General features: G+C 36.5%; 2 protein-coding genes and 4 non-coding genes across 6 annotated transcripts in view; 4 read left to right on the forward strand and 2 right to left on the reverse strand.

The window, feature by feature from the left end:
- Positions 1-1,021: 1,021 nt before the first annotated feature.
- On the reverse strand, positions 1,022-14,595 carry LOC116304065 (serine/threonine-protein kinase 32B). The gene is made up of 11 exons (XM_089028307.1): positions 14,245-14,595; positions 14,103-14,158; positions 13,695-14,020; positions 13,541-13,578; positions 10,231-10,320; positions 6,842-6,945; positions 6,109-6,225; positions 5,176-5,301; positions 4,294-4,401; positions 3,423-3,502; positions 1,022-2,789 (listed from the first exon to the last, which is right to left on the reverse strand). Exons 1-11 carry the CDS (start codon positions 14,294-14,296, stop codon positions 2,645-2,647), a joined length of 1,242 nt encoding a protein of 413 aa, XP_088884433.1. The 5' UTR covers positions 14,297-14,595; the 3' UTR covers positions 1,022-2,644.
- Positions 5,842-5,914, forward strand: Trnat-ugu (transfer RNA threonine (anticodon UGU)). The gene has a single exon. It is a non-coding gene; the product is annotated as a tRNA-Thr (tRNA).
- Positions 14,596-15,784: 1,189 nt separating the features above from the next.
- Positions 15,785-25,100, reverse strand: part of LOC116304064 (uncharacterized) — a 31,987-nt gene continuing 22,671 nt past the window's right edge. Inside the window, exons 20-23 of the mRNA XM_089028308.1 lie at positions 22,250-22,372; positions 21,414-21,473; positions 20,352-20,509; positions 15,785-16,823 (exon numbers count right to left, since the gene is read on the reverse strand). Of these exons, the coding sequence (XP_088884434.1) occupies positions 16,589-16,823; positions 20,352-20,509; positions 21,414-21,473; positions 22,250-22,372 (576 nt within the window). The 3' untranslated portion in view covers positions 15,785-16,588. The remainder of the gene's footprint in view (positions 16,824-20,351; positions 20,510-21,413; positions 21,474-22,249; positions 22,373-25,100) is intronic.
- On the forward strand, positions 17,153-17,225 carry Trnat-ugu (transfer RNA threonine (anticodon UGU)). Its single transcript has one exon. It is a non-coding gene; the product is annotated as a tRNA-Thr (tRNA).
- On the forward strand, positions 23,135-23,207 carry Trnat-ugu (transfer RNA threonine (anticodon UGU)). The gene has a single exon. It is a non-coding gene; the product is annotated as a tRNA-Thr (tRNA).
- Positions 24,262-24,334, forward strand: Trnat-ugu (transfer RNA threonine (anticodon UGU)). The gene has a single exon. It is a non-coding gene; the product is annotated as a tRNA-Thr (tRNA).

Raw genomic sequence — 25,100 nt, forward strand, 5'->3', positions numbered from 1 at the left:
ATTCCTGGTTCCGCCCCTGAAGAGGGTATGCTATGAACTGAGGAGTCAATACTGTGAGTATCCTGTTGCCCAGCACAGCCTCGAATTTATACAAAAATATTTACAATTCTTTATAATGAATGATAAAAAATCACTTGTGTATGGAATTCAATTCTAATGTCAATCATTCACTACCTTTTGATATTATTAACAATACCACCTATATCAAACTAGCTTAACACTTTCACTACTAGAGGCTAAAAGGGTCCAACACAGGCTCTTCATGGAACATAATTAGGGTGTTTTTTTATTCCTCAATGTCAAAATGAAAAATACAGTCAATGTCATTAACGCTGTCCACTGAAAAAAGACATTTACACATTTAGACTAAAAGAAATGTTACGTGTTTCCTCGAAGGTTCTGGCATAAAACAAACGCTGAAATACCATTCTCCATCTTAAATCCTCACTAAATGGTCAGGGCATTCTGGATTTTTGATTCACGAGTTAAATTTTACATTTAAAGTTCAGGCTGACGCACACGAGGCAAAGAATACATAATGAAACGTGATATTTCTTTTAGTCTAAATGTGTAAATATGTAAATGTCTAAATGTGTAAACGTGTAATGTGTAAATGTATAAATGTCTTTTCAGTGGACAACGTTAATGACATTGACTGTATATGTCCTAGGGACCTCGCGGACAGGTAATTAAAAAGCAAAAATGTCTTTCCACTGGCCGCTTTTGGTCACTTTAGTAGTGAAAGGGTTAATATTGAAATCATAATATACTTCTAATAGTTATTTGGAGTAAATGTTAAATGGTATTTGTATGTATGCTATAATTTATATTATTTTAATGTATAGCATCTCTGATGTAGTAGGACAATATTATGCATCCAATATATGAAAAAAATTGAAAAATATTTATCATGGATTTGAAAATTGGATAAACACATACAAGCCAGAGGCTGCAGTGAGTTTTTATCATGTATTGTGTAGTTTTAGAAATTATCCATACCTCCCCCCCTCCCTGTCCCCCCCCCCCCCCCAGAGGAATTTGGAAATTTCCTAGAGGTAGGGGGTCAGAGGAAGAACAAAATTACACAGTTTGTATGGAAGAAAATTGGAATTTCTAGGGGTAGGGGGTGAGGGTTGGGTCCGAGGAAAAAATCCCCCATGGGGGGTATAGATAATTTCAGGAAACTACACATTACTTCTAAATCAGTAAAACAGAAAAATAATAATCACTTCAGTCTGTAAAGAGCATGTTTAAATCAGTAATACTGCAAAGTATAAAGGAAATGAGTTCAAAACTTGCAAAAATATGATTTAAAAAAATAGTGTGAATTTTACAATTTCACAGACAACATGCTCTTTCCAGCTATGGTAATAATTCTCTATCCTGTAAGTTTTGGAATTTCATGATGTATAGTTCCAGAAATAATCCATACCCCCTCCCCCCATGAATGGAATTTGTAAGAGGACCAGCCCCTACCCCCAGGAAAAGTTTTTCATTTTTTCAAATTTTCTTCCATACAAACTCAGTCATTTTTTTCTTTCTCTGACCCCCTCCCCTCCGTGGGTGGTGTATGGATATTTTCTGGAACTACACATTTACAAGAGAGAAATTTTCAACCTAACTTGATATTTCCAAGTCACACGAGTATGAATTATTTCTAATTATTTCAGGGGCGGATCCAGGATTTTGTTCAGGGAGGGGTGCTGTGCACAAAGTTAACCCAGGGAGGGGTGCACCCCTTAGAATCAAAGGGAAAAAAAGTATTGGTTATCTTCAAAATAGGGGCACAAAGTCGAACCAGGGAGGGACGGGCACCCCCTGCACCCCTCCCCTTGATCCACCCCTGTATTTATTAATTATATTATCATCACACTATCCAAATAAATAATTGTGATGGATGTAAGAAATATTCGAACCGAACTGTCCATGAAATGGCATGGGATTTGGAGGTGATTAGTTGATTAATTAAGAAATAATAATAATTAGTTAATGGATAACTGTATTTGGCGTTAATTAACGAGCGTCTTTAACATTTCATTTGTATGTAACATAATTTATATTAGATTGAATAAACATTCCTGCATGTATTTATTATGATAATACCTTGAGGCAATGTTATTACTTTAACTTGAGGTGTTTTGTTTTTATTGAATCAACATGTAAATTTTTCTCCGGTACACGAAGAAGGAGCACAATAATTGTTAACCAAGGCTAGACTGTAAAATTTAACGATAAGATAAAATGTCAAACATCACACACACACTAGAGCAGTTTTCGTATGACCATGAAAAGTTCACGGCACCAACACGGTCATGACACGGCAAGGAATACGCCAGACCAATCACATTGCACGAGTATTTAAATTACTCTCCATCCAATCAAGTACCCAAAACATAGCATGAACATGGCGTGGACACGGTCATGCCAAGATCACATCAATGCCAGACCAATCACATTGCTTGTGAAGGAAATCAGCCAATTAAATTCTAGAAAGCATCAGGGTCACGACACGCCACGCTAACGGCACTGAGCTTTTCACAGTCATACGAAAACAGCTCTACTGTCACACCTAGTAGTACTTTATACTAATCCATATGGCAGGCGGCATACCTCTCTACATGCAACACATTGTTTAAACTAGTCATCAACCACTAACTGCTACTGTATTTGAATCCCCTTGTTGCTTGTTTTCTTGATCAACATCATTAGCTGCAGGTTCAGTACCCTTATCTGGACCATTACCATTTAAATTTTCTGTACTTGGTTGCTTTATTTCTTTTAAAATTTTACTAAAAAGAAGAAGAAATGTTACTGATTTAAAAAAATATTATTAAATATTAAATTTTATTAAATATTGGTTGTGACGACTTAACCTGTAAACCACCTACAGTCAACTCTCACCTTGGGGACACCCCGACATTACGGACACCTTGCTATTACAGACAGGAGAAAAATCCCCCACAAAAATACTGACAAAGAAATGAGCGTAAATAATTTCTGCTATTACGGACGCTCACTATTATGGACATGAAGTGACCGTCCCAAAGGTGTCCACTGTAACGAGAGTTGACTGTATAATTAAGAGTATGCAGAAAGAGTCTACTTCTAACTAAGCTTCTTCCAAGTGAAGATTACTACTTACTTTTCTCTATTACACACTTCTAACTAAGCTTCTTCCGAGTGAAGATTACTACTTACTTTTCTCTATTATATACTTCTAACTAAGCTTCTTCCAAGTGAAGATTACTACTTACTTTTCTCTATTATACAATTCTAACTAAGCTTCTTCCAAGTGAAGATTACTACTTACTTTTCTCTATTATACACTTCTAACTAAGCTTCTTCAAAGTGAAGATTACTACTTACTTTTCTCTATTATACAATTCTAACTAAGCTTCTTCCAAGTGAAGATTACTACTTACTTTTCTCTATTATACACTTTAAATTCTTTTTTGATTTCCTCTAGTGACGCCTGCATGGGATCTTGACTTCCCTTATTATCCTACAGTGACACACAACGATAAGTTCAATGTATCAGATACTTCAATTCCACATAATTTGTTTTGGGTGATTATTGGTATTGAGAAATAGAAATCTTTTGGCTATTACCGCTAACCAACCACCTAACGACCACCTATGGATCACTTATGGACCACTTGCCGACCACCTAACAACCACTTATGGACCACTTATGCACCACTTATGCACCACTTGCCAACCACCTAACAACCACTTATGGACCACTTATGGACCACTTGCCAACCACCTAACAACCACTTATGGACCACTTATGGACCACTTATGGACCACTTGCCAACCACCTAACAACCACCTATGGACCACTTATGCACCACTTGCCGACCACCTAACAACCACTTATGGACCACTTATGCACCACTTGCCAACCACCTAACAACCACTTATGGACCACTTATGGACCACTTATGGACCACTTGCCAATCACCTAACAACCACCTATGGACCACTTATGCACCACTTGCCGACCACCTAACAACCACTTATGGACCACTTATGCACCACTTGCCAACCACCTAACAACCACTTATGGACCACTTATGCACCACTTGCCAACCACCTAACAACCACTTATGCACCACTTTCCAACCACTTGGTTTTTCACCCCCTTCAATCAAACCTAATCAGTAGGTACCTTTTATGTTTTTGACTGGCGGCAGCGAAAAACCAAATTTTGCATGTTTATGAAAATTGCAGTAATATTGGTCTGGAAAAAAGTGTGGAAAGAGAATGCAATAATGTTATAATAATTCCTACCATTTTGCTTGTCATCTTTGCTAGTCTCTTTTTCTTCTTATGAAGTGGTTTAGATTCTATAATCATCTCTTCTAGTTCATATGTTGGATCACAGTTTAAATGATCTTTCTGCAAAGTCAGATTAGATAAAACAATATTACACAAGGGCGGATCCAGGGGGAAGGTCAGGGGTGAGGCACGACCCCCCTGTCATTCCTGAGGTCAAATGGGCTTCCTGTGGTAAAAATGTGACTGGGATTCCTTTGCCCACAAAATTTACCCCTGAGACCCCCCCTTCAAAAAACCCTGGATCCGCCCTTGTTACAAACATGTGGTTACAAGTCTTTTTGCATGACTGCTTCACAGTGCAACTACTATAACCGGGGACACTTAGACACCAAGAACCAATCAAATTGTAGAATAAAAACAATACATTCCAACTTTGGGTTTCAGAGCCAACCAGAAAGCATCTGTTCTAGTGAAAACAGAAGCCATCTTAACATGACAAGCATGTTGAGTTTGAGAAACTTTTCACAGTCCTAGTACAGTACGAGATCCTAGTACAAGATCTTCTCTTGGGAAGCATGGGTGGCATAGTGGTGAGAGTGCTCGCCTCTAATCAATGTGACCCGAGTTTGAGTCCCGATGGTTTCGGTGTCGTATGTGAGTAGAGTTGTTTTTTGGTTCTCTCCTGTGCTTCGAGGATTTTCGGGGTTCTCTGGTTTTCCTCCCTCCTCAAAATCAACTCCTAAATTCCAATTCGATCACGGAATGAGGGCCACAGGTTTGTTAGCCTCTGATTATTAAGGGCTACCCTTGTGAAAAAAGGACATAGTTTTTTTCTTAATTGAGCAAAGACACCATAACATCTTTAGATAAACACCTTACTGCCACAATTCTTACCGGTGGTACGAAGGAGGGTTTGACATTTTTATTATATACATCATCCCAGTTGACATCTTCCATCATTTCTTGTTCTTTTAGACTTTCAAGGTTACTTAACCTGAACTTTGGATCCTGTTGAAGAAGCTTTACAAAGAACAGTATGGTTATGATGGTGTTCTATTTGCTGTTCTTTCTACGATTTGGGCTCCAAAGGAACATCTGCCCAGTCGATAGACTGTTTAATTCCATAGGCATTAATTATTACACATATATATATTTTTCTTATTATTTATATATATACCTTTTGCAATTAATAGATTTATTATTCTATATTCAACTTTAGCATGATGAATGTATAGCTACTCTGTAGATATGTCATCATTAAACTGTTATTATTATTATTATTATTATTATTATTATTATCATCAGGGTAGATTGGCATATACAGGCAATGGGATTATCTCATCCAAAATTAGTTACTCGATAGAGTTTCCTCATAGAGCAAGGACAGCAAAGCACCCTAATAGTGGGTGGGGCACGTAGGGGGCTATAAGATTGCAAGACATAAGGCAATGGATCAAATCCACTTGGGCGTAATGTTTTGCATAGATCAGGATTGTATATGTGCTATACAAGCATATTATTATCATTATTATGATATGAATGACTGACGTAACCATGGACGCCTCTGTAGCTCAGTGGTTAGAGCACTGGTCTTGTAAACCAGGGGTCGAGAGTTCAAATCTCTCCAGGGGCTTACGATGTATTCTTTTTTCTAAACATATTATCATCGTCATCATCATCATCATCATCATCATCACCATCATGCATCATCATCATCATCATCATTATTATATAAAAACTGCTCTAAGCTGTCAGTAAGTGGTAGTTAATAGATGGTGCATGTTGATCACAGTAACTGCTGATATAATAAGTACAATAGTCACATACCTTCTGAAGAATACTGATGATGGGTTTGGACCAGCCATTTAAATAAAATATTGATTCAGAAGAGAACATCTGATTTACATCTTGTATGCTTGTATTGGCATGGATTTCGTATGGCCTCTGAAAATGAATAAAATAATAATAATAAATAATAATAACAGCTGGAAAAGTTAGTTTTTCCATAGGGGACACCTCAACCTACATGTGATGAAGGGCTTAAAGTAATAACCACTCATTGGACAATGTCCTGCTAGAATTGGAGCTTGTCCAATCAAATCTTGACAGTTGTTTTGACCAGTAATGTTCAAGGGCGGATCCAGGGTGGGGGGGGGGGGGGGGGGCAAAGGGGTGCTGAAGCCCCCCATCAGCAGGAAAAAAACAAAAAACAAAAATGAAGAATTAGATGCTTTTTTTTATTGTTTTCCGTTGTGTTGCTGGAAGAAACTCAATTAGCCCTCCCTAAAATTTCGGCTGGATCTGCCCTTGATGTTTAACCAGAAATGAGGTACGACCAAACTAAAACTAATTTGGCTGGTTATAACATGGCTGGCAACTGATTGGTCATTATTCTAAGCCCTGTTATGGTACAGTAGTTTTAGGGACCAACCCTGAGATTGGAGTACTATTAGTGAAAGGTGGTACACACAGTTCACACAACAGGTCTGTACTTTTTTCCTCTACAGGTGTTGTACATTTTTCACAGTTTGAACAATTATGTGAAATCTGGTTAACTTACCCTTCCCCTCAGCATTTCATAAGCGCAGATACCCAAACTCCACCAGTCCACTGCAAACCCATAACCCTGGGTCTCATTACAGGCTGTTTGGAATATCTCTGGAGCTGGAAAGTATATAGGAAACAAAAGAATTATTGACTAGTCCTGGCCGGTACCTCCTGGCCTACGACTTTATCCTCAAGCAGATCAGATCAAGCATTATTAATGCCAGGATTAGTGCAATTAATAATGTGTGTCAAATGTAAGGATGTCATAGCACCCTCAATTCAAAATGTATTGTTGAGATTAAAAAAGAGAAGACTTGACATGTATACTTGTTGTATTTAACAAACAAAACATGTATTGTTGAGATAAAAAAAGAAAACCTGACATGAATACTTGTTGTATTTAACAAACAAAACATGTATCGTTGAGATAAAAAAAGAAAACCTGACATGAATACTTGTTGTATTTAACAAACAAAACATGTATTGTTGAGATAAAAAAAAGAAAACTTGACATGTATACTTGTTGTATTTAACAAACAAAACATGTATTGTTGAGATAAAAAAAAGAAAACTTGACATGTATACTTGTTGTATTTAACAAACAAAACATGTATTGTTGAGATAAAAAAAAGAAAACTTGACATGTATACTTGTTGTATTTAACAAACAAAACATGTATTGTTGAGATAAAAAAAAGAAAACTTGACATGTATACTTGTTGTATTTAACAAGCAAAACAGCTTCTTCCATGCTCCATTCAGTACTTAAAAGCAAGCAGGAAGTGAAGTAGACACAAAGAAGTTTAAGGAGAACCACTTCTCACACTTCTTGAATCGAGCTTTATTTTAACAGAGAATGGAAAAAGCTGTTTTATTCCTATTACAGTATTACATAGCTACAAATTTTATTTCGCTATTGAATTTATTTACACAAAAAGAAATACAGTCACAATATCTAGCACCACTTTATGTGAGCTGATGTCATCAGTACTATTCTCTTTTCACTAATAAAGCACAGATTTCTACCAATCATTGCACATGTACATCATCTAATTATATGATAAATAAGACTAAGAGTTTGATATTAGCAAAATGAGGGAGGCTCAAGCCAAACCCCTGCTTATTGTGTACGACTTTTTCAGCAACCATTCTTCTCACTTAAATGGCAGCAAGTTGAAGGCTACCCAATATTTGAGTGGAAAAAATATATTATATAATGATAAGAATAAACTTGATTGATTGACAGTATCAAGAATTTCAGTTTTTAGTTTCAATATAATATTATATTATATCAAGTGTTCGTAGTGGGGTTTTATGACAGCCATTAATAATTTAGGCAAAGCATTCTTAATAACTTTCCTCATTAATTGTTTATTAGGAAATGAAGTCTTTTGACATGAAAAATATATTGTTTTTAGCTTTAATGTGAAATTAATATTTAGAGTTTTGGGTCCAGTTGCTTGAAGGGTAGATAGCGCTATCCATAAGTCAATGATGTTATCCAACAAATTTAAACAATAAATTTATCTGTCGGATAGCGCTATCCACCCTTTGTCAACCGGACTCTGCTGTTAATTCTACTAAATAAATTGACAAATACAATAAAGTGGGCTAATAAAGTCGTAATAATTGTAAAAATCAAAATAAATATAGGCATAATAAATAATGTTTTGTAAAAGAAAGTAATTTGTTTTTATAGTTTTCGCCAAAAAAGTTAAGCTGTAAAGCTTTAAATGTTTTTGTTTACCTGTAGTTGAAAACAGTGTTTTTTTTTGCAATAAAATAAATACAAAAACAGAAAAGAATATGGAGAAAAAGAGCTAACATAATTTTGCTAAATAAATTGACAAATACAGTACAGTGGGTTTGAAAAAAATAATTTATCCATTATCGTAAAAATTAATTGTAAAATTGTATTGTAAAATTTGAATTGCATACTTGAACGTAATTACTTTGTAATCTGATCAGTCACATTTTGACAATGGTTTAGGGAAGTAAAACCAGGGAAGTACATGCTATGACAATATTGATACAATAAATATTAATATGAGCAATATTTTGATCCCTTTGACAATTTGTTAATTAAGTAGAAGACAGGTTGTCTTATTTGTCAGGATTTTGTTGTATTAACGGCAATTAAGGCTGAAACTCTAAAATCAATACGTCATTATTACAAATTACTATCTACGAAAAAAGTCGTAAGATACACGTAAATATACAAAATATCAAGAGATTAGGAAACAAGGCAAATTATATAAAATCATGACAAAAATATATGTTATTACATGGGCGTGCGGAGATACGAAATTTTTTTTAGAGTGTTGAAAAGATCTCTCACGAGTGAGTGCACCGAACAAGTAAGAGATTTTCAACACAAGAAGATAAAATTTGTATCTCCAAGCGCCTATGTAATATTCTGTTTATTATATAATTATCCATAAAATCAACTTAATAAGCTTTATAATTATAAAAAATTTTTATTTAGACTAATAGCTTAAATACGCATGGTAATGATATTTTCACATGTGAAAAACATGTTATTTTCACATGTGAAAATATTTATAGTTTTTCGAAAAGGAGAAATATAGGTATTTTATGGATAATTGTACGATAAATATTGATAATTTATGATCAGAAAGAGACTTATCTCGAGCAATTAAAATGTCAAAAAGATTCTTATTATGAGAAAGATACTGGCACAGTTAAAGTCTAAATATCTGTGAATTTGAATATAGAATCAATCCCTGTACACGACAATAATGACCAGTTTTATTCAAAAATATCCTAACATTACAAGCCACCTTACAACCATAATCCTTTGCCAGCTACAATGCCAGCCTACACATTTTCCCCAGGAAACTTTTTTCATTTTTGGTACTCATTTTGATACAACTAACTTCTCACATGACTAGATAATAGTCCCTTTCACAGTTCCCTGTGCCATCGTGAAAGGTAGTCGTGCCTTTGCATCGAAGCGAGACGAACTGTGAGCTTGCAATATATGATAGAGACCTTATTTTAACACATTGCATATGCCACCAATTATGCTAATCCAGGTAATTAGGCTATTGTTATCGTGGCAGTATAAATATGACCAATCTGACTTTATTCTTTACTTTAATCTGAAGATGACTTCCGCTCGGGTTGTTGAAATGTCAGTCACATCAAACAGTCCTTCTCAGGACTACATCCATCCGGATGATCATAATACTTCAACAAACATCATTTTAACCCCTTGAACAATAAAGTCTCTATCATTGCATTCTAACTGTTTGTCTCGCTTCAATGCAAAGGCATGGCTAACTTTCATGACGGCGCAGGGAACTATGAAGGGAACTGTTAGTGCTATTGGCCTATTATCAATGTATATTTTCAGTCAGTTCTAATAAGTCAATCTTCTTACCCATATACGGCTTGGTCCCAGACATGGAGGTCGCTAATGTTCCTTCCTCTAGTACAGTTGCTATGTTGAAGTCTGTAAGATGAACATGTCCTACAAAATACAAATTATCAAGGACTGCCGTCAATCAAACAAGTTGACGTCATTTACATGCGGATAGTCCCGGTGAGTGTGGCTCATAATACTTGTAAACAATCGACCGAAGTTTTGGCACCTTTTGAATCGCACACGCGTGTAAATGGCGTCAACGTGTTTGATTGACGGCAGTCTATTGCAAAGTGCACGTCGTGATTTTTGTCTGGGGTGGCTGCGTAGCAATGCAAATGCTGGTAAGAAGTATTAAACCAACGAGTAACCTATTAAAAAGTAAAGTCATTTGGATTCCATTTCCTATAGTTCATTTGAACATTTGAATTATTTTGTAGATCCAGAAATTATTCATACCCCACCACCCAGGAAATTCAAATTTTCTTCCATACAAACTCTGTAATTTCGTTCTTTCTCTGACCCCCTTACCCCTCAAAATTTCCAAAGTTTTTTTTAATGTTTATTGGTTTATAAGTATAATGAAACAATACATGCACACAAATACTTAAATCACTATGGACTAAAAAGGGGGGGGGGGGGGGGGGGGGAAGTAAATGATCATAATGAAATTATAAAATCAACTAAAAGCATAGGCATGGATCATAGAGTCTTGAGAGAATTTGGCACACAAGAAAATAATAAATTCTAAGTGTTTGTCAGTGTAAAAACAATTTATTTTCTCCAACTTTTTTAAATGAAAGGTAAGCTTATTCCTACTTTGGGCTATTTGTTTTTCCATTTTCTTGGTATTTTTAACAATAGATATGAAGATATTTAGATCTGATTTTCTTGGTTTTGCAATATACTATGCTTTGTTTTCCTAACAATGAAAGTCATTATCAATATTGTACAAGCCGAATAAAATATTTCTAGTAAGTCCTGAAAGATGAATAACCATATTGTGTTCCTCTTATGAAAGGGTGTTAATTTTAAAGGTAAATACTCAAGTATAAAATTACACCTTAATTAGTAAGTATGACCCTCCAACTGATTTTAAAAAGCTATCCATTATTGCCAGATCCAAGCAGGTTATTCACTTCTTCCTCCAAAAAATATCTTTTTAGAAGGGACATTTTTTGTGCATTAATCAAGCATTCATCTTTAGACCTCCATCCTGATAATCCCTAATTAAGGCTTTCCGTTTAACTTTGTCTTTTCCTTTCCAAATAAAGTCGAAAATCATACTATTAGCTTCTTGTATTATTTCTTTTGAATTAATGATAGATTCTTGATACAGAAACTTAGATAAAGCAAAAGTTTTGACGATTTGAATTTTCCCGAGTACCATTAAGTTTCTCCACTTCCAGATTGAGCGTTATTTTTAAGGACTTGATATTTAATTAAGATGGAGTTCTAATGCTTTTTTTAAAAAAAAGGACTCGATAATTGATTTCAGATTGAGTTCTAACGCTTTATTCCAATTATAAGTGAAAAAGATTCCGAAAATTTGTATAGGTCAATCCATGTACTTTATTATCAATGTCCACTTTTAAATGAGAACTCTCCCACAAGATGCAATGGTTTTATATTACTTTTGTTTATTTAACACATGAAAACAAAACTTAGTAGAATTTTTATCAACCTATTGTAAGATTCCATGTCTGCAAAAAATGAGATTAAACTCATCTGCAAATAAGTTAAGTTTAATTTTTTGAAATTTCTGAAACAGCAACTACAGATTGACAATCTAGTTTAGAAATTAATGTTATTATTTTACTTCAAGCGGCATCTCTCCATGATTGTTTCGATATGAATCTATCCAAAAGTAAAGTTATTTATGCATGTGGGCATGCTCAGTGCTAGATTATCATCCCACATCAAGCAGCATAAATTAGGTCTTCAGCCTTAAATCTTTGAGGAGCTTTCGAGAGCTAAATCCAAGAAATTAATTTTGTGAAATGTTTGTGAGCAGACTATGCAAGACGACTGATGATCATTTGTATAGTCAGACACAGTCACAATAACTTTTTTCTATGCTCATCCACTAGATAAAAATGGTCTATTGTTATGCAATGCTCTATAGTCTGTTGTGTCTAACGGCTTGGAACATGCAGTCATTGTTTGAATTACCAAGCGAGTAACAAGATCATCAATTGTTAACTATGTAACAATAAGATATAGAAATAATATAGATAGGTTATAGTGCTTGGGAACAAGGTTATTGCGGGCGAAAGACCCTTGGAATTAAATTCGGAAAAATTAATTTCTGACCTCGCTGGGAATCGAACCCTCGCAATGCTCTACCAGCTGAGCTAGAAGTCAGACTGAGAGCAGGCCGGGGTGAAATAGATAATAGGTCACGGTAATTATGATACGTAAAAATAATGTGAGCATCTTTAAAACTGAAACAATAGGATTTTTTTCAAAAATGCCCTAAGGGTGTCTACATTTACACTGTTGTCATGGATTAGTGAGCATAGCTAGGGTACGGTTATAACGAACGACCATAATTACTGAACGTACATTAACAATTAATGCAATATAACATCCATGATAACATAATAAAATGTATGTCATATCATTCATGCTAATATACTTTTGAAATATTGACTAAAAATATGTATTTATCATAACTCAATGGTTTTGTTTGGTTCTGCCATTTATACGTAGTATCAAGTTATACATAAATATATAAAAAACAATTTACAAAAATGCATAATTAAATATATTACAGGCTTTTTTGATTCCTCCATAGATTTTTCATGTCACTATCTTAAGGTAAAAATATTTAGATAGCGATATACTTTACTAGACTAAGCAAAATGAAAAAAAAAAAAAAAAAACCGGAAAAATTAACCTGTCCTAGAAAATTTAATATTCAAGATTTTCAAGTAACTAATACCTATCGGCTACTTATAATTACCGGTATGAAAAACAAAAGAAGGATATAGGGATGTGTTATTAATCCCACATTGCAAATGATTTTATATCTTAAAATGTCATGAAATTGGTCAAAATCGAAAAAGGGAAAGATCTGAATTAAAGGATATTAATAATGTAAAACTGTTTAGGAGTAAAATCATATAAAAACGTAATCAAGACTACTTTGAAGTCAAAACAATATCTGAAAACCGTGTTTTTAATATTGTGTTTATAGATTGCGATTAACCTTCCCGAATGGATTTTATCTCTAGGAAATAATCTAAGAAAAATCTTTAAAAAAAAAAGCATAAATAAGACCTAAATGAAGAATTCTAGGGAAGAATATGGAAGAAAATTGTGTTACCTTTTTCGTCTAGCAAAATATTGTCAGGCTTTACATCTCTGTAAAGAAAATAGCAATAGCTTCAGCATAATTTATTTTTTTCGAGGTGAATTTAAATTTAAAGTAAACAGTCAGGAATATTTTTATTCTGGTAGAATATGCTTTTTTTTTTTACCTGTGAATAATTCTTTTTTTCCGGAGATATCCAAGAGCAAGGCCTAGTTCACATATATAGAGTATAACTCTTTTCTCGTCTACTTTCATTCCCTGTTGAAGATGGTAGCGAATATCTCCGCCAAGAAGTAAATCTACTACCATAAACATATCCTCTTCGTCTTGGAAAGCAAACCATAGATTTACGATGAAAGGATGTTCGATTTGTTGAAGGATATCCAGTTCACGGAGGACATTACGCACAGCATCTTTCTTCAGGCAAGCGTATTTATTCATGTACTTCATGGCGTACATGGCCTTTGTGTCCTTCTTCTGTACAATACATACCTAAAACGATCAATACAATACCTTCTTTAGGGTTTATATTCACATTTTAACGGAGGAAAAGAGTAGAAAATAGGTTGTCTACCTTCCCAAATGCACCTTTGCCGATGGCACGGAGAATTTGAAAGTGGTCGAAGTCAACTGGAAGTTCAAATATGAAGAGTAATTATCTCTACGGAAAACAAGTTTGGAAGAGCTTGATAAGGGATCATGAAGGTGTTACCTACCTTCTCCATTCACATCGTAAGAAGGCCTTCGATTTGAGTGTATGCCTCCCATAAGAACACTAGACTTGCAGCCTATCTTGGCTGAACTTCGATTCGAACCTACCCGCTTCAGCTAAGCCGAATGCGGGCAGCTTCATGAAACTCTAACTTATCTGTCAAAAAAAACCAAAACAGCAAGCCTCAAGGAGTCTCGAAAACAGATTACTTGGCTGTCGAGACTTCCTGTTCGGCTTAAACAACCTTCTCGTAGTCAAAAACGCATTACATCACGATGCTTTTGAGGCAAAAGTGTTGTTCTTTTTGCACGGTTTCGTATCTAAGTAAAACACTCCACAGGACAGCCTTTCTTTCCCTGTGTGACGTAGAGGTAAACACGGCTTCCTATTGGTCCATCACACGTGTTCACCTGGCCCCTCAAAAGTTAATATTTAAACTTTAACCGTGCAAATAAGTAGAGCAGTTTCTTCCTTTCAATTGATTTCGGTAGGATTTAGTTTCTCGCTGCGTTGTGGCTGACAATATGTGTAACCTGCTGAACGCATATGGTTTTTGCTTCACTACGGTTAGGGGTTTTGATATCAAGAAGAACATCGTATTTTAGGAGGGGGTGGGGTGGGGAGTGGAGGGTAGCGGAAACTCAGAGGCGTACGAATTTTTTTTGCCTTTTGTCGTCTTTTTTTCTATATCTCTCGTTATTTTTCTTTCTTTCTCAGGTCTCTCTCACTGTACGTCTTTTTTCCCGACTACTTCTTTCTTCCTACTCTTCTTTTCCCCTCAGTAATCATCATCAAACCAAACAAAAAAAATTAAACAGCCTCTTCACTATCATAATAAAATGAATTAGCTTTCCAAAATAGATTCAAAGACATTTCGGAATATTAAAGTGAGATTCATGAATAAAAAGTTGATTCATTTGAATTTATATCATCTGAGTAGAAAGATGAAGATGAGCAAAACAAAGTAATTGAAAATAACTCTCCTTAACAGCTGCTCAATTCAGCAAGCCGGCTATTGGTAATTGGTTTGCGGTCTTCACTTTACAAGCTGCGTGAGTAATACTTTCACTGGTGAGATTCAAGAGTACTAACGCTACTTAGAAGATGCAGTCTTAATTAGTTTTGTAAGCCCAGTTGTTAAGCCAGAAAGGAATGAACGACAAAGTAATATATATTAGGATAAAGAAAAAGAAAAGAAAGGAAAGGAAATTAAGGAAAGGAGGAGAAAGGATAAAAAAGACGAAAAGAAGCCCTAGCCCAGCAAGACATTGACCGTTAATAGAAGAATCACAATTGCTGGCTTTCAATCATTCCCAAGAAAATGAAAAGACACGACAGCCATGTTGGATGATATAACAAAGGCCGACTAATGAAGAATCTATTGTTAAATTCATCCAACATGGCGACTGTGAAAACCATCGATACATCCATCAGTGTTTATAAACATAAATTGTTTATTTTCATATTCTTTACATTTACAAATACCGATGTTTGAATAATGAATTGACAATGTCTAGATATATTTACTAAATATTTACATCAAAGGTCCCCATAGTATTGTATTGTTTTTTTGTTGTTTTTTTTTTTACAGTGAATAATATATTAATATGATTCATATCAGTCTTGTTATTTCCCTACGCAATGATAGAAAGTGGCGAAGACAAAATCCGTATGCAAGTAGGATGTGTAGCACGTTTTTTCTAAATAGCAAAAGATACGGCAAATACGTAGTCTTCTGACGCAGACTAACCGTAATCAAATATCTACGCATTGTGATTGGATGAAGCACATAAAAAATATTGGGAAGCCATTTCAGTGTTTCATGTCAATGCTGTTGCGCGTTCTGGAATTTTCGAGTGTTGTAATCTTTTTTCTTCTTTAACAATTTTCTTCGGCAGTACCTCAGACAAGTGATCAGCTGGACTCCTTGACATATGTCCCGGCTTTTCACTATACTCTATCTACGGGGAGAGCAATCTCGTATCCAGAGCCTGCGTTTCGTCTGGCCTGCGGCATATAACAAAAGCTCTGGCATAATCCATTTTTTTGGCGCATGCGAAATTTCCAGAAAGTGAAATATAATCAATGAAATTCATGCATCAAAACAGAGTTCTGTATTTACTTTCGACCAAAATAAACATTAGAAATCGGGGAAATTTATATTTATTTTTGGCAAGTCTTTGAACGCATGCGCTCTTTTACCGGAAGTCCAAGAAATCCTGGTCTCAAAAAAACGGATTATGCCAGAGACCCCGTTCTTCGCAGGCTAGAAGAAACGCAAGCTTTTGGTACGAGATTCCGGAGAGAGGAATGAGCTTCAGGTATCGACATTTCTCCCTTACAGTCCTTTATCCATTGCCAAACGTGGCTTTCATTTTCTTAAATGCCTCCTGGAATTTCCTTGAGCTTTGAGACGAGGTCAGATGGAAGTTAGTAGCATTCTCGGCAGCAAGAGCATGGAGGTTCTCTTCCCTGCATTCCTGGATGCGCATGCGTAGACGATCTTTGAGCGCCTCGTTCGATTCAAAGGCGTATCGCATTTGCTTGAACAGGCGAATCTGGTCGACTAAACGTGCTATGGACCTGCATGAAGATAAAAATAAGTTTTAATCAACATTTATTCTAAGTTTGCATGATAAGTCATTATCACCATGTTGGTGGTAATTAACTGGATTTCTCATTAACCTCGATTGTAAATACCCCCAACATGGCTGCCATGACTTTGTCATTTCAGTGATTGATTATTTTGTGGATGCATGCAAGTCATCATTTACGAAAGATAAAAATATTTCGGCTTTGCAACTCAAATGCCTGTGCCCGAGCATTTTGTTATCTAGATAGGGTAGAGTATTCAACAACTGTGCGGACAAGCTCTTAAACTGCTAGTTTGGATAAATACTAATAACAACGAGGCCTCTGTAGCTCAGTGGTTAGAGCACTGGTCTTGTAAACCAGGGGTCGAAAGTTCAAATCTCTCCAGGGGCTTATATTTTTTATCGTTTTTGTGAACTTTTGGGGTCCAGGAAGCTTTTCTAGGATCCTTTACGAGAGGGAGAAGAGAAAGGTATGCAGCATGACTCTTATTTTCGCATCGCAGCGGCAAATGACATTGTTCCGCGGAAGACTGGCCTGGTCTCTGACTGATATCAACGGCTGGATGCATGTTGGTTGTGGGCATAAAGGAGCGCTGTGCACAAGTGACATGGCTGTTGTATCATATTCTATTCTATAAGACCAACTGATGTGGCTCAACTGGCAAGTGCAATGGTACGAATCAAGACGCCCATTACACACCTCCTCCCTTATCTCAATATATAGTGTTTCCACTATTATCTGTATTTTGCTTTAGCTTTACAATTATCCCCAAAATATATTACGGTTGTAGGAAGTGACAATCAGTAGATATGAAATGGGGGTTCTGCGCCACGGGCCCCGTCGGGCTGCCCCGGGCCCGTAGGGGGAGGGGACGTTCTACATCATCGATCTCTGGAGCCGCTCCGGAGCCAGCGCATCGGCCTGTCCATCTGCTCCAGATTCGGCTCTGACTTCTTGTCCGAATATCTGGACAGCTCTTGTCTATTTTTAGAAAATCCCTCTACTGAAGCCATCTTCAAGATTATCCCCCTTTCTCCTGGTAGTTGGATAATATGTCATATCTATTTTAGAAGTTCGACTTTCAAAACTTCTCTGTGGGTATCTGGATAGGTCATATCTATTTTTAGCTCACTGCACTGTGTCAATTTTGGATTCGTTTTGAAACCTCTCCTCTGATAACTGAATAAATTGTTTGTATTTTTAGAACACCTCTTTTCTAAGATAGTACGATGGGTGAAATAGATAGTATAATATTAAAAAATATATGCATATATGAAAGAAATTTTAGCTCCACATTTTTTTTAAAATTATTTTTATTATTATTATTTTTTTTTTATTGACGCGGCAGGCGCATCGAAGCTTTTCAGATCGGAACATTAGTTTCATCTAACTCATCTTGCTTTCTCACTTATACTATCATTCCGTAAATACAACTCCAAAAAGCGAATTTGGTACTCATTCAGCGTTTGGAGTATTCGAAATGATCAATCCACTCCTATCATTATCCCGCTATGATGTACTCTTTGAGTCAAGGATTCATTCCTGCGGTTTTTATTGATGTCTTAATCATTTGGTAGAATCGTTCGGATGAGTGTTTGTCTTAATCAAACCATTTCTTTTGTTCGAAACCACAAGTGTTGATATTGAGTCGTGCATTGAGTTTGTTTAGTTATGTTAATAAAAAGTTTATAAAAAAATTCGGTGTTTCTTAAATCAAAATATCGAGAGACATGAAATAAGAGGACAAAAACCATATAGATATGTAATTCTAAGTACAAAAATGTCAGTACTATAGCAGTCGCGGACCGATCAAAAACCGTCAGAACCGGTGATCTAAAAACAAAATAAAAAGCTCAGCAGCTTTTGAGCATGTCATGATCTCGATTTCTCAATGTTTGATGAAGAACAGTTTTAATTTCGATGGAAAAGATCTCGATGCGCGTTTCATCAGGTTGGGGGAAAAGTCCAAGATAAGAATTCAACGAGACTTTGCAAGCTTCGTTAAAACAACCACTGGTGTGTTACTAATTATACAAATCAAAGAGCAAACACGAAAACCTCCAAAAGACTTTGAAAACTTTTTGATGGATCTATACTGTAGTCATGATTACAAGACTCAGATACATTAATGAGAAAAGCAGTTCAGATTCCTTACGACATGAAGAGCCAAAATTCAGATATTTAGAATCAGCTTATAGAAAGAAAAATCATGGCGCGTGCCTCATCCCATTGTTTGAAACACATATAATAACGATGAATAATGATTAAGACATCAATAAAAACCGCAGGAATGAATCCTTGACTCAAAGAGTACATCATAGCGGGATAATGATAGGAGTGGATTGATCATTTCGAATACTCCAAACGCTGAATGAGTACCAAATTCGCTTTTTGGAGTTGTATTTACGGAATGATAGTATAAGTGAGAAAGCAAGATGAGTTAGATGAAACTAATGTTCCGATCTGAAAAGCTTCGATGCGCCTGCCGCGTCAATAAAAAAAAAATAATAATAATAAAAATAATTTTAAAAAAAATGTGGAGCTAAAATTTCTTTCATATATGCATATATTTTTTAATATTATACTATCTATTTCACCCATCGTACTATCTTAGAAAAGAGGTGTTCTAAAAATACAAACAATTTATTCAGTTATCAGAGGAGAGGTTTCAAAACGAATCCAAAATTGACACAGTGCAGTGAGCTAAAAATAGATATGACCTATCCAGATACCCACAGAGAAGTTTTGAAAGTCGAACTTCTAAAATAGATATGACATATTATCCAACTACCAGGAGAAAGGGGGATAATCTTGAAGATGGCTTCAGTAGAGGGATTTTCTAAAAATAGACAAGAGCTGTCCAGATATTCGGACAAGAAGTCAGAGCCGAATCTGGAGCAGATGGACAGGCCGATGCGCTGGCTCCGGAGCGGCTCCAGAGATCGATGATGTAGAACGTCCCCTCCCCCTACGGGCCCGGGGCAGCCCGACGGGGCCCGTGGCGCAGAACCCCCATTTCATATCTACTACAATCTAATGAAGAGCGCGCACAGCAGACGTCAGGCTTGATCAGCGCAATTCTCTTGCAAAGTAAAGCGCACGCCTATTCGATAAATAAAGATTATCACATGTTAATAAGAGCTTGACATCGTTTTTATTCACGAGTTTCCATATCAGGTCGCGAACGAGCGACTCTGCGAACGAGCGAGTAAGTGATATGTGGAAAACGATTGAAAAAGATATTAGGCTCTTTCAAAGCATGTGATAGTTTGTTTATTACACATTTAGGGTCGATAAAATAATTTTTTTTTACAATTTCCAGTTCACCGTGAAGTGATATCGTATCACTTCACTGACATGGTTTTTATTCACGGCTTTATCACACACTGATATCGATCCTAAAAGAGTAATAAATGGATTATATTTCCTTTATTACGAACCCCTGGGGGTTCATTGTTTTCAGTGCTTTTTGAATATAAAAATATACGAATACCAGTTGCATGTAGGTCAGTTTACCTCATTTTCGTCCACTTGTACATGCCATTAGTCAGCGTAAATCCACCAAGCTCCAGCTGCTGGATATGCATGAGGAATAACAGCGCGCAAGGTATTGTGGGCTTTTCGCGGTAAGCGTTGTCCTTCAGTAACCAGGAGCTGTCTGTCTTCAAGAGAACCTGGTGATGAAATATTAGAAACGCCGGTTAAAACTGAATTATGTTATTTTTTAGTATCTTTAGTATCTTCTAAAACAGACCGATCCCGGCTATGTTTAAGTGCCCACTCAAACAATGGGTAGTTTTCCCAATGGAATACAGAATGTCCAACAAACTCGAATTCATAAGATTTCTTAGTAGCTATCGATTTTTTTCTTAATGTACCTTTAGGATGCATTGGTTCTAAGACAGACATTTACAATTTTCAGTGCCTGTTCCATACTGCGTGTTAAAAACACATTCTCGCTTGTCTGAAATAGCAACAGTAACTAGAGAGGAATGCGGGATTGGTGTACCCTCGTTTTTTTTCAAAAGGCACACTTCCTGTTTATCATCAGGTTGAGCACCCGTCAATTTACACAGACCCTGCGTTTCTTCTGGCCTGCGGCGAAGAACGAGGGCTCTGGCATAATCCATTTTTTGAGACCAGGATTTCTTGAACTTCCGGTATAAGAGTGCATGCGTTCAAAGACTTGCAAAAATAAAAATCAATATGTTCCCGATTTCTAATTTTTAATTTGATTGAATGACATTGACTGTATGTGTAAAATATCAGATTATGACATGCTGAGAGCCTGACATCACCCCAATTCGCAAATCAAGGCCGTTAATTTGCCGTCATTATTTATTGATGGATTGCAAGCATTCCCAAGAAAGTCAAAAGACAAAAGCATGGCGGCCATTGTGGTGCCGTTTACAATGGATGCTAATGAGAAATCTTTTGTTAAATGGCACCAACATGGCCGCGATGACGTAACGTGCAATCGAAGAATAGGAAGAGACGCAATAGACAAAAAGAGATAGAGAAGAGCATGACAATGTTCTTGATTGTCAGTTATCATAGATTTAAAATGAATCAGTTTACCTTGATTGCCTTGAGTTCTTCGAGCGTTTGGATCACCTTATTTGGGACTTGTTTCCAGACCTTGAGAAATAGAAATGAGAATAATGCATGAGACTCGATGGCTTGGTGACTGTGTAAACCATTCTGTAATACATTCTAAATGGATGTTAATCATTAGAAAATTGAAATGAAGAAATAGAAATGCCTTTTGAAAATTGTTGAAACTTTTGGTCACAACACACGGATATTATTACCAGCGACTGCGGAAACGTGGAGGGGGCGTACGTTACGTTACGATCAAAGCTTTCATTCACCCATAAAAGCTGTGGCATTTCGTAAATGTAGATTGGTACATGTGATGGTATACGTACTTGGACTACATTAGGTTTGTGTGGTTGATATTCGTATCACATTACAGAACGCGTGCATTGAATTCCTAGAGGAATTGTTCATGGGGACAAAATAATAGGCCGTCTTTTCTTATGCAAAAAAAATCCATCGTTATGTCCCCCAGAACAATTTCTCTAGGTACTCGATGCAAGGTGTCTAGTGCAGTTTTCGCATGACTGTGAAAAGTTTACGGCACGAACACGGTCGTGACATAGCAAGGGATACCCCAGACAAATCACATTGCACGAGAATTTACTCTCCATCCAATCAAATACCCGAAACACGGCATAAACGCGGCGCGGACACGGTCACGCCAAGATCACGGCACTTTTAGACCAATCATATTGCGCGTGAAAAAAATCAGCCATTTAGAATTCTAGAAAGTATCACGGTCACGGCACGTCACGCTTACGACACTGAGTTTTTCACAGTCATACGAAAACTGCTCTATAGTTTGCTATGCTCACCGGTAGTTGTCGAATCACAAACATTTCAAGAGCATCCACTACTTGGACACTGGTAGCGAAATTTCTCATCTCAGCGCAGTACTTGGCAACGCTGATGTACTTCTGGATAAGCACTAATTGGTTCTAAACAGAAATAAGACGACGATGATTAGCTTGTTTACGGCTACATGGCATAGCCAGGAAGAAGATGCAAGATGAAGTATTTTCCAGGATTCCAGGGAGTACGCAATGCCAGATCGGTTATGCGCATGCAATGAACAGGGCGTATGCTTTTCCCATTATATTCATGTGTCTTCTTATGCGCAACTGTTGAACAAAGAAATGATACTCTAGAGAATAACACGTGATCTGAAATGTGAGAACCTGACGCCCAAGCTAAAGGGCCTAAAAGTCCCCTTCACAGTTCCCTGCGCCATCTTGAAAGGTAGCCGTGCCTTTGCATCGAAGCGAACGACGAACGGTGAGCTTGCAATATGATAGAGATTAACACCTTGGACAATTATTCACATGTCTCTGTCATTGCAAGCTCACCATTCATCTCATCACTTCAATGCAAAGGCACGGCTACCTTTCAAGATGGCCGGCGCAGGGAACTGTGAAGGGGACTATTGCGCAACAATCGAATAAATCAAGCAACATTGAACAGTAAAGATACTTTATTACTCTGATTGTAAGAAACGCTTTTCCTTAACGTTTTTCAGGCTTTGTACTCTCACGCTATCGATCATATTGCAATCCTGTATGTCTGTGCTCAAACATTGTGATTGCACGAGCAAAATATAGCTAGCTATTGTGGTGTACCTTCTTGGTTCATATAAAGTCATGTACAACTTTATATGCGAAATAGATAATAAATAGTTGACTTGACACTGTAATTCCATCGAAGCCTCTGTAGCTCAGTGGTTAGAGCACTGGTCTTGTAAACCAGGGGTCGAGAGTTCGAATCTCTCCAGGGGCTTGGCGTCCTTGTCATTTTTCTTAAATAGACCCAATAGGTCACTTGTATTGTGGGGTCATTAACTACAGCTACCAGAATCCCTTGCACACTTTCTTTTGCTCAGTTAATTAGCACCAATTGTCTTACTAATCTCACAAGGAAATACAAATTTAAATATAAAAGAAAAACGTTGCGAAGCCTCTTGGCTGTTGTAGTAAAATGACGCCATTATGCAAACGTTGTGGTGCGATTTTTTTCCATTTTAGTCCACTTGTCATTACCTGAAGAATACGATTCTTTGTTTGAGTTGTATCCATGTTCATTTGCCTTCTCGTGCGCGTCTCTTGCCCAACCATTAGTATAGGAAATCGCACGATCTCGAGTACAATTTGGAAATTAATAGACACGAGTAATGTTTTGAAAGTTCTTGTAATTGCACGAGTGTCCATTAATTCCAAATTGTACGAGAAGATCGTGGGATTTTTTGTTTATAGTTCACTCAACAAAATTTCAGTAAAAAATGCGAAGCGACGCCGTTCATCTTTGTCTATTTGGCGGCCGATTTTCAGTCCATCGCACAACTAAAATGCATAAAAAAGATTTAAAACTTTTTAATATGTTTTTTAAGTACAAAATGATAGAAAATAATTTTACATTCCAAGTTTTGGCCGTGTTTCCAAAGCGACTTAATTCGGTACTCCTACGGAGTACAATTAACGCTATAATTGTACTCCTCTCGACCAAACAGAGTCGAGTAATTTTGTTGAGTGTACTGTAAAACAGATAATTGGTATTCTTGGGAATGACACATGGTTTGAAATGGAAAAACTTTGCATCACAACGTAGAATTTCTATTGAAAAGAATTCAGAACACCTCTGGGACCCGTTTGCAGCATTACAGCAACGATAGGAAAAATTAACTTCGTGCAAGGTACTGTAGCTCTTACTGAAAAATATATGATATATACAGATCATATTCACGTGCGAATTTGCGCCATATAAGTATTAAGTTATTATTATGATAATGATGATAATGATGATGATCATGATACGAATGGCTTATGCAACCATCGAAGCCTCTGTAGCTCAGTGGTTAGAGCACTGGTCTTGTAAACCAGGGGTCGAGAGTTCAAATCTCTCCAGGGGCTTACAATGTACTCTTATTTTTCTTCTAAAATTCAGAACATAAACCTTTTTGACAATAGTTCCCTACGCCATCTTGAAACCTAACCTTGCCTGTACATCGAAGCGAGGACGGCGACTTACAATGATAGAGACATGCAAATGAGACAACAAGCATTGTATCGACCCGATAGCCTCACTTCTATGCTCTTAAACAAAAGAATATCTCATTGCGGGGTCATCTGTAGTAACAGTTATTGTTCATGGTGTTAAGAAAACTTAGTAACTCTCTCAGTTGACCTCCATTTTGTGTAAAATATATTCACGTCTTTCAGTGAAGGTCCGTGGAATCGTTTTCAAATTTTTTGTATTTTTAAATTTGTGCATAATATAGATGATCGATGTACAAACCCTGAGTAAATGGGTGTGTAATCAAGGAAATCAACGGAATTTAACGACTACAAAATTTAACAAATAGACATCAGTTTTTTATGTGTCTGTCCTCTTATTGACGATAAATAGCGTCATCACATTATCAAAGTAGTGTGGATCCACGAGGGGCATCCGAGGTATCCGCATACTACTTTGACAATGTGATGACGAAATTTATCGTCAATAAGAGGACAGACACATAAAAAACTATTTGTTTTTTACAATGACAAAAACGATAAAAACTTCTCATTTTTACTGATCAAAACAACTAACGGAAAGAGCGCGCGCTCGTTGACGTCAGCTTTATCTGTCTGTCCTCTTATTGATGAAAAAAAAAAAAAAAATCAGCGCGCGAGAAAT

Source organism: Actinia tenebrosa, unplaced genomic scaffold, assembly GCF_029948245.1.
Source record: "Actinia tenebrosa isolate PJP-AT-01 unplaced genomic scaffold, QUT_ActTen_1.0 PGA_scaffold12__29_contigs__length_12842862, whole genome shotgun sequence".
NCBI lineage: Eukaryota > Metazoa > Cnidaria > Anthozoa > Actiniaria > Actiniidae > Actinia > Actinia tenebrosa.

What these genes read in the sequence shown, in the direction of transcription:
- LOC116304065 (XM_089028307.1), bottom strand. Translation starts at nt 14,296, where the DNA reads ATGGGAGGCATACACTCAAATCGAAGGCCTTCTTACGATGTGAATGGA. An exon ending in AACCCTCCTTCGTACCACCG is followed by an intron (nt 4,402 to 5,175) that starts GTAAGAATTGTG and finishes CTGACTTTGCAG; the next exon opens with AAAGATCATTTAAACTGTGA. An exon ending in AAAGTGTATAATAGAGAAAA is followed by an intron (nt 2,790 to 3,422) that starts GTAAGTAGTAAT and finishes TCTTCTTTTTAG; the next exon opens with TAAAATTTTAAAAGAAATAA.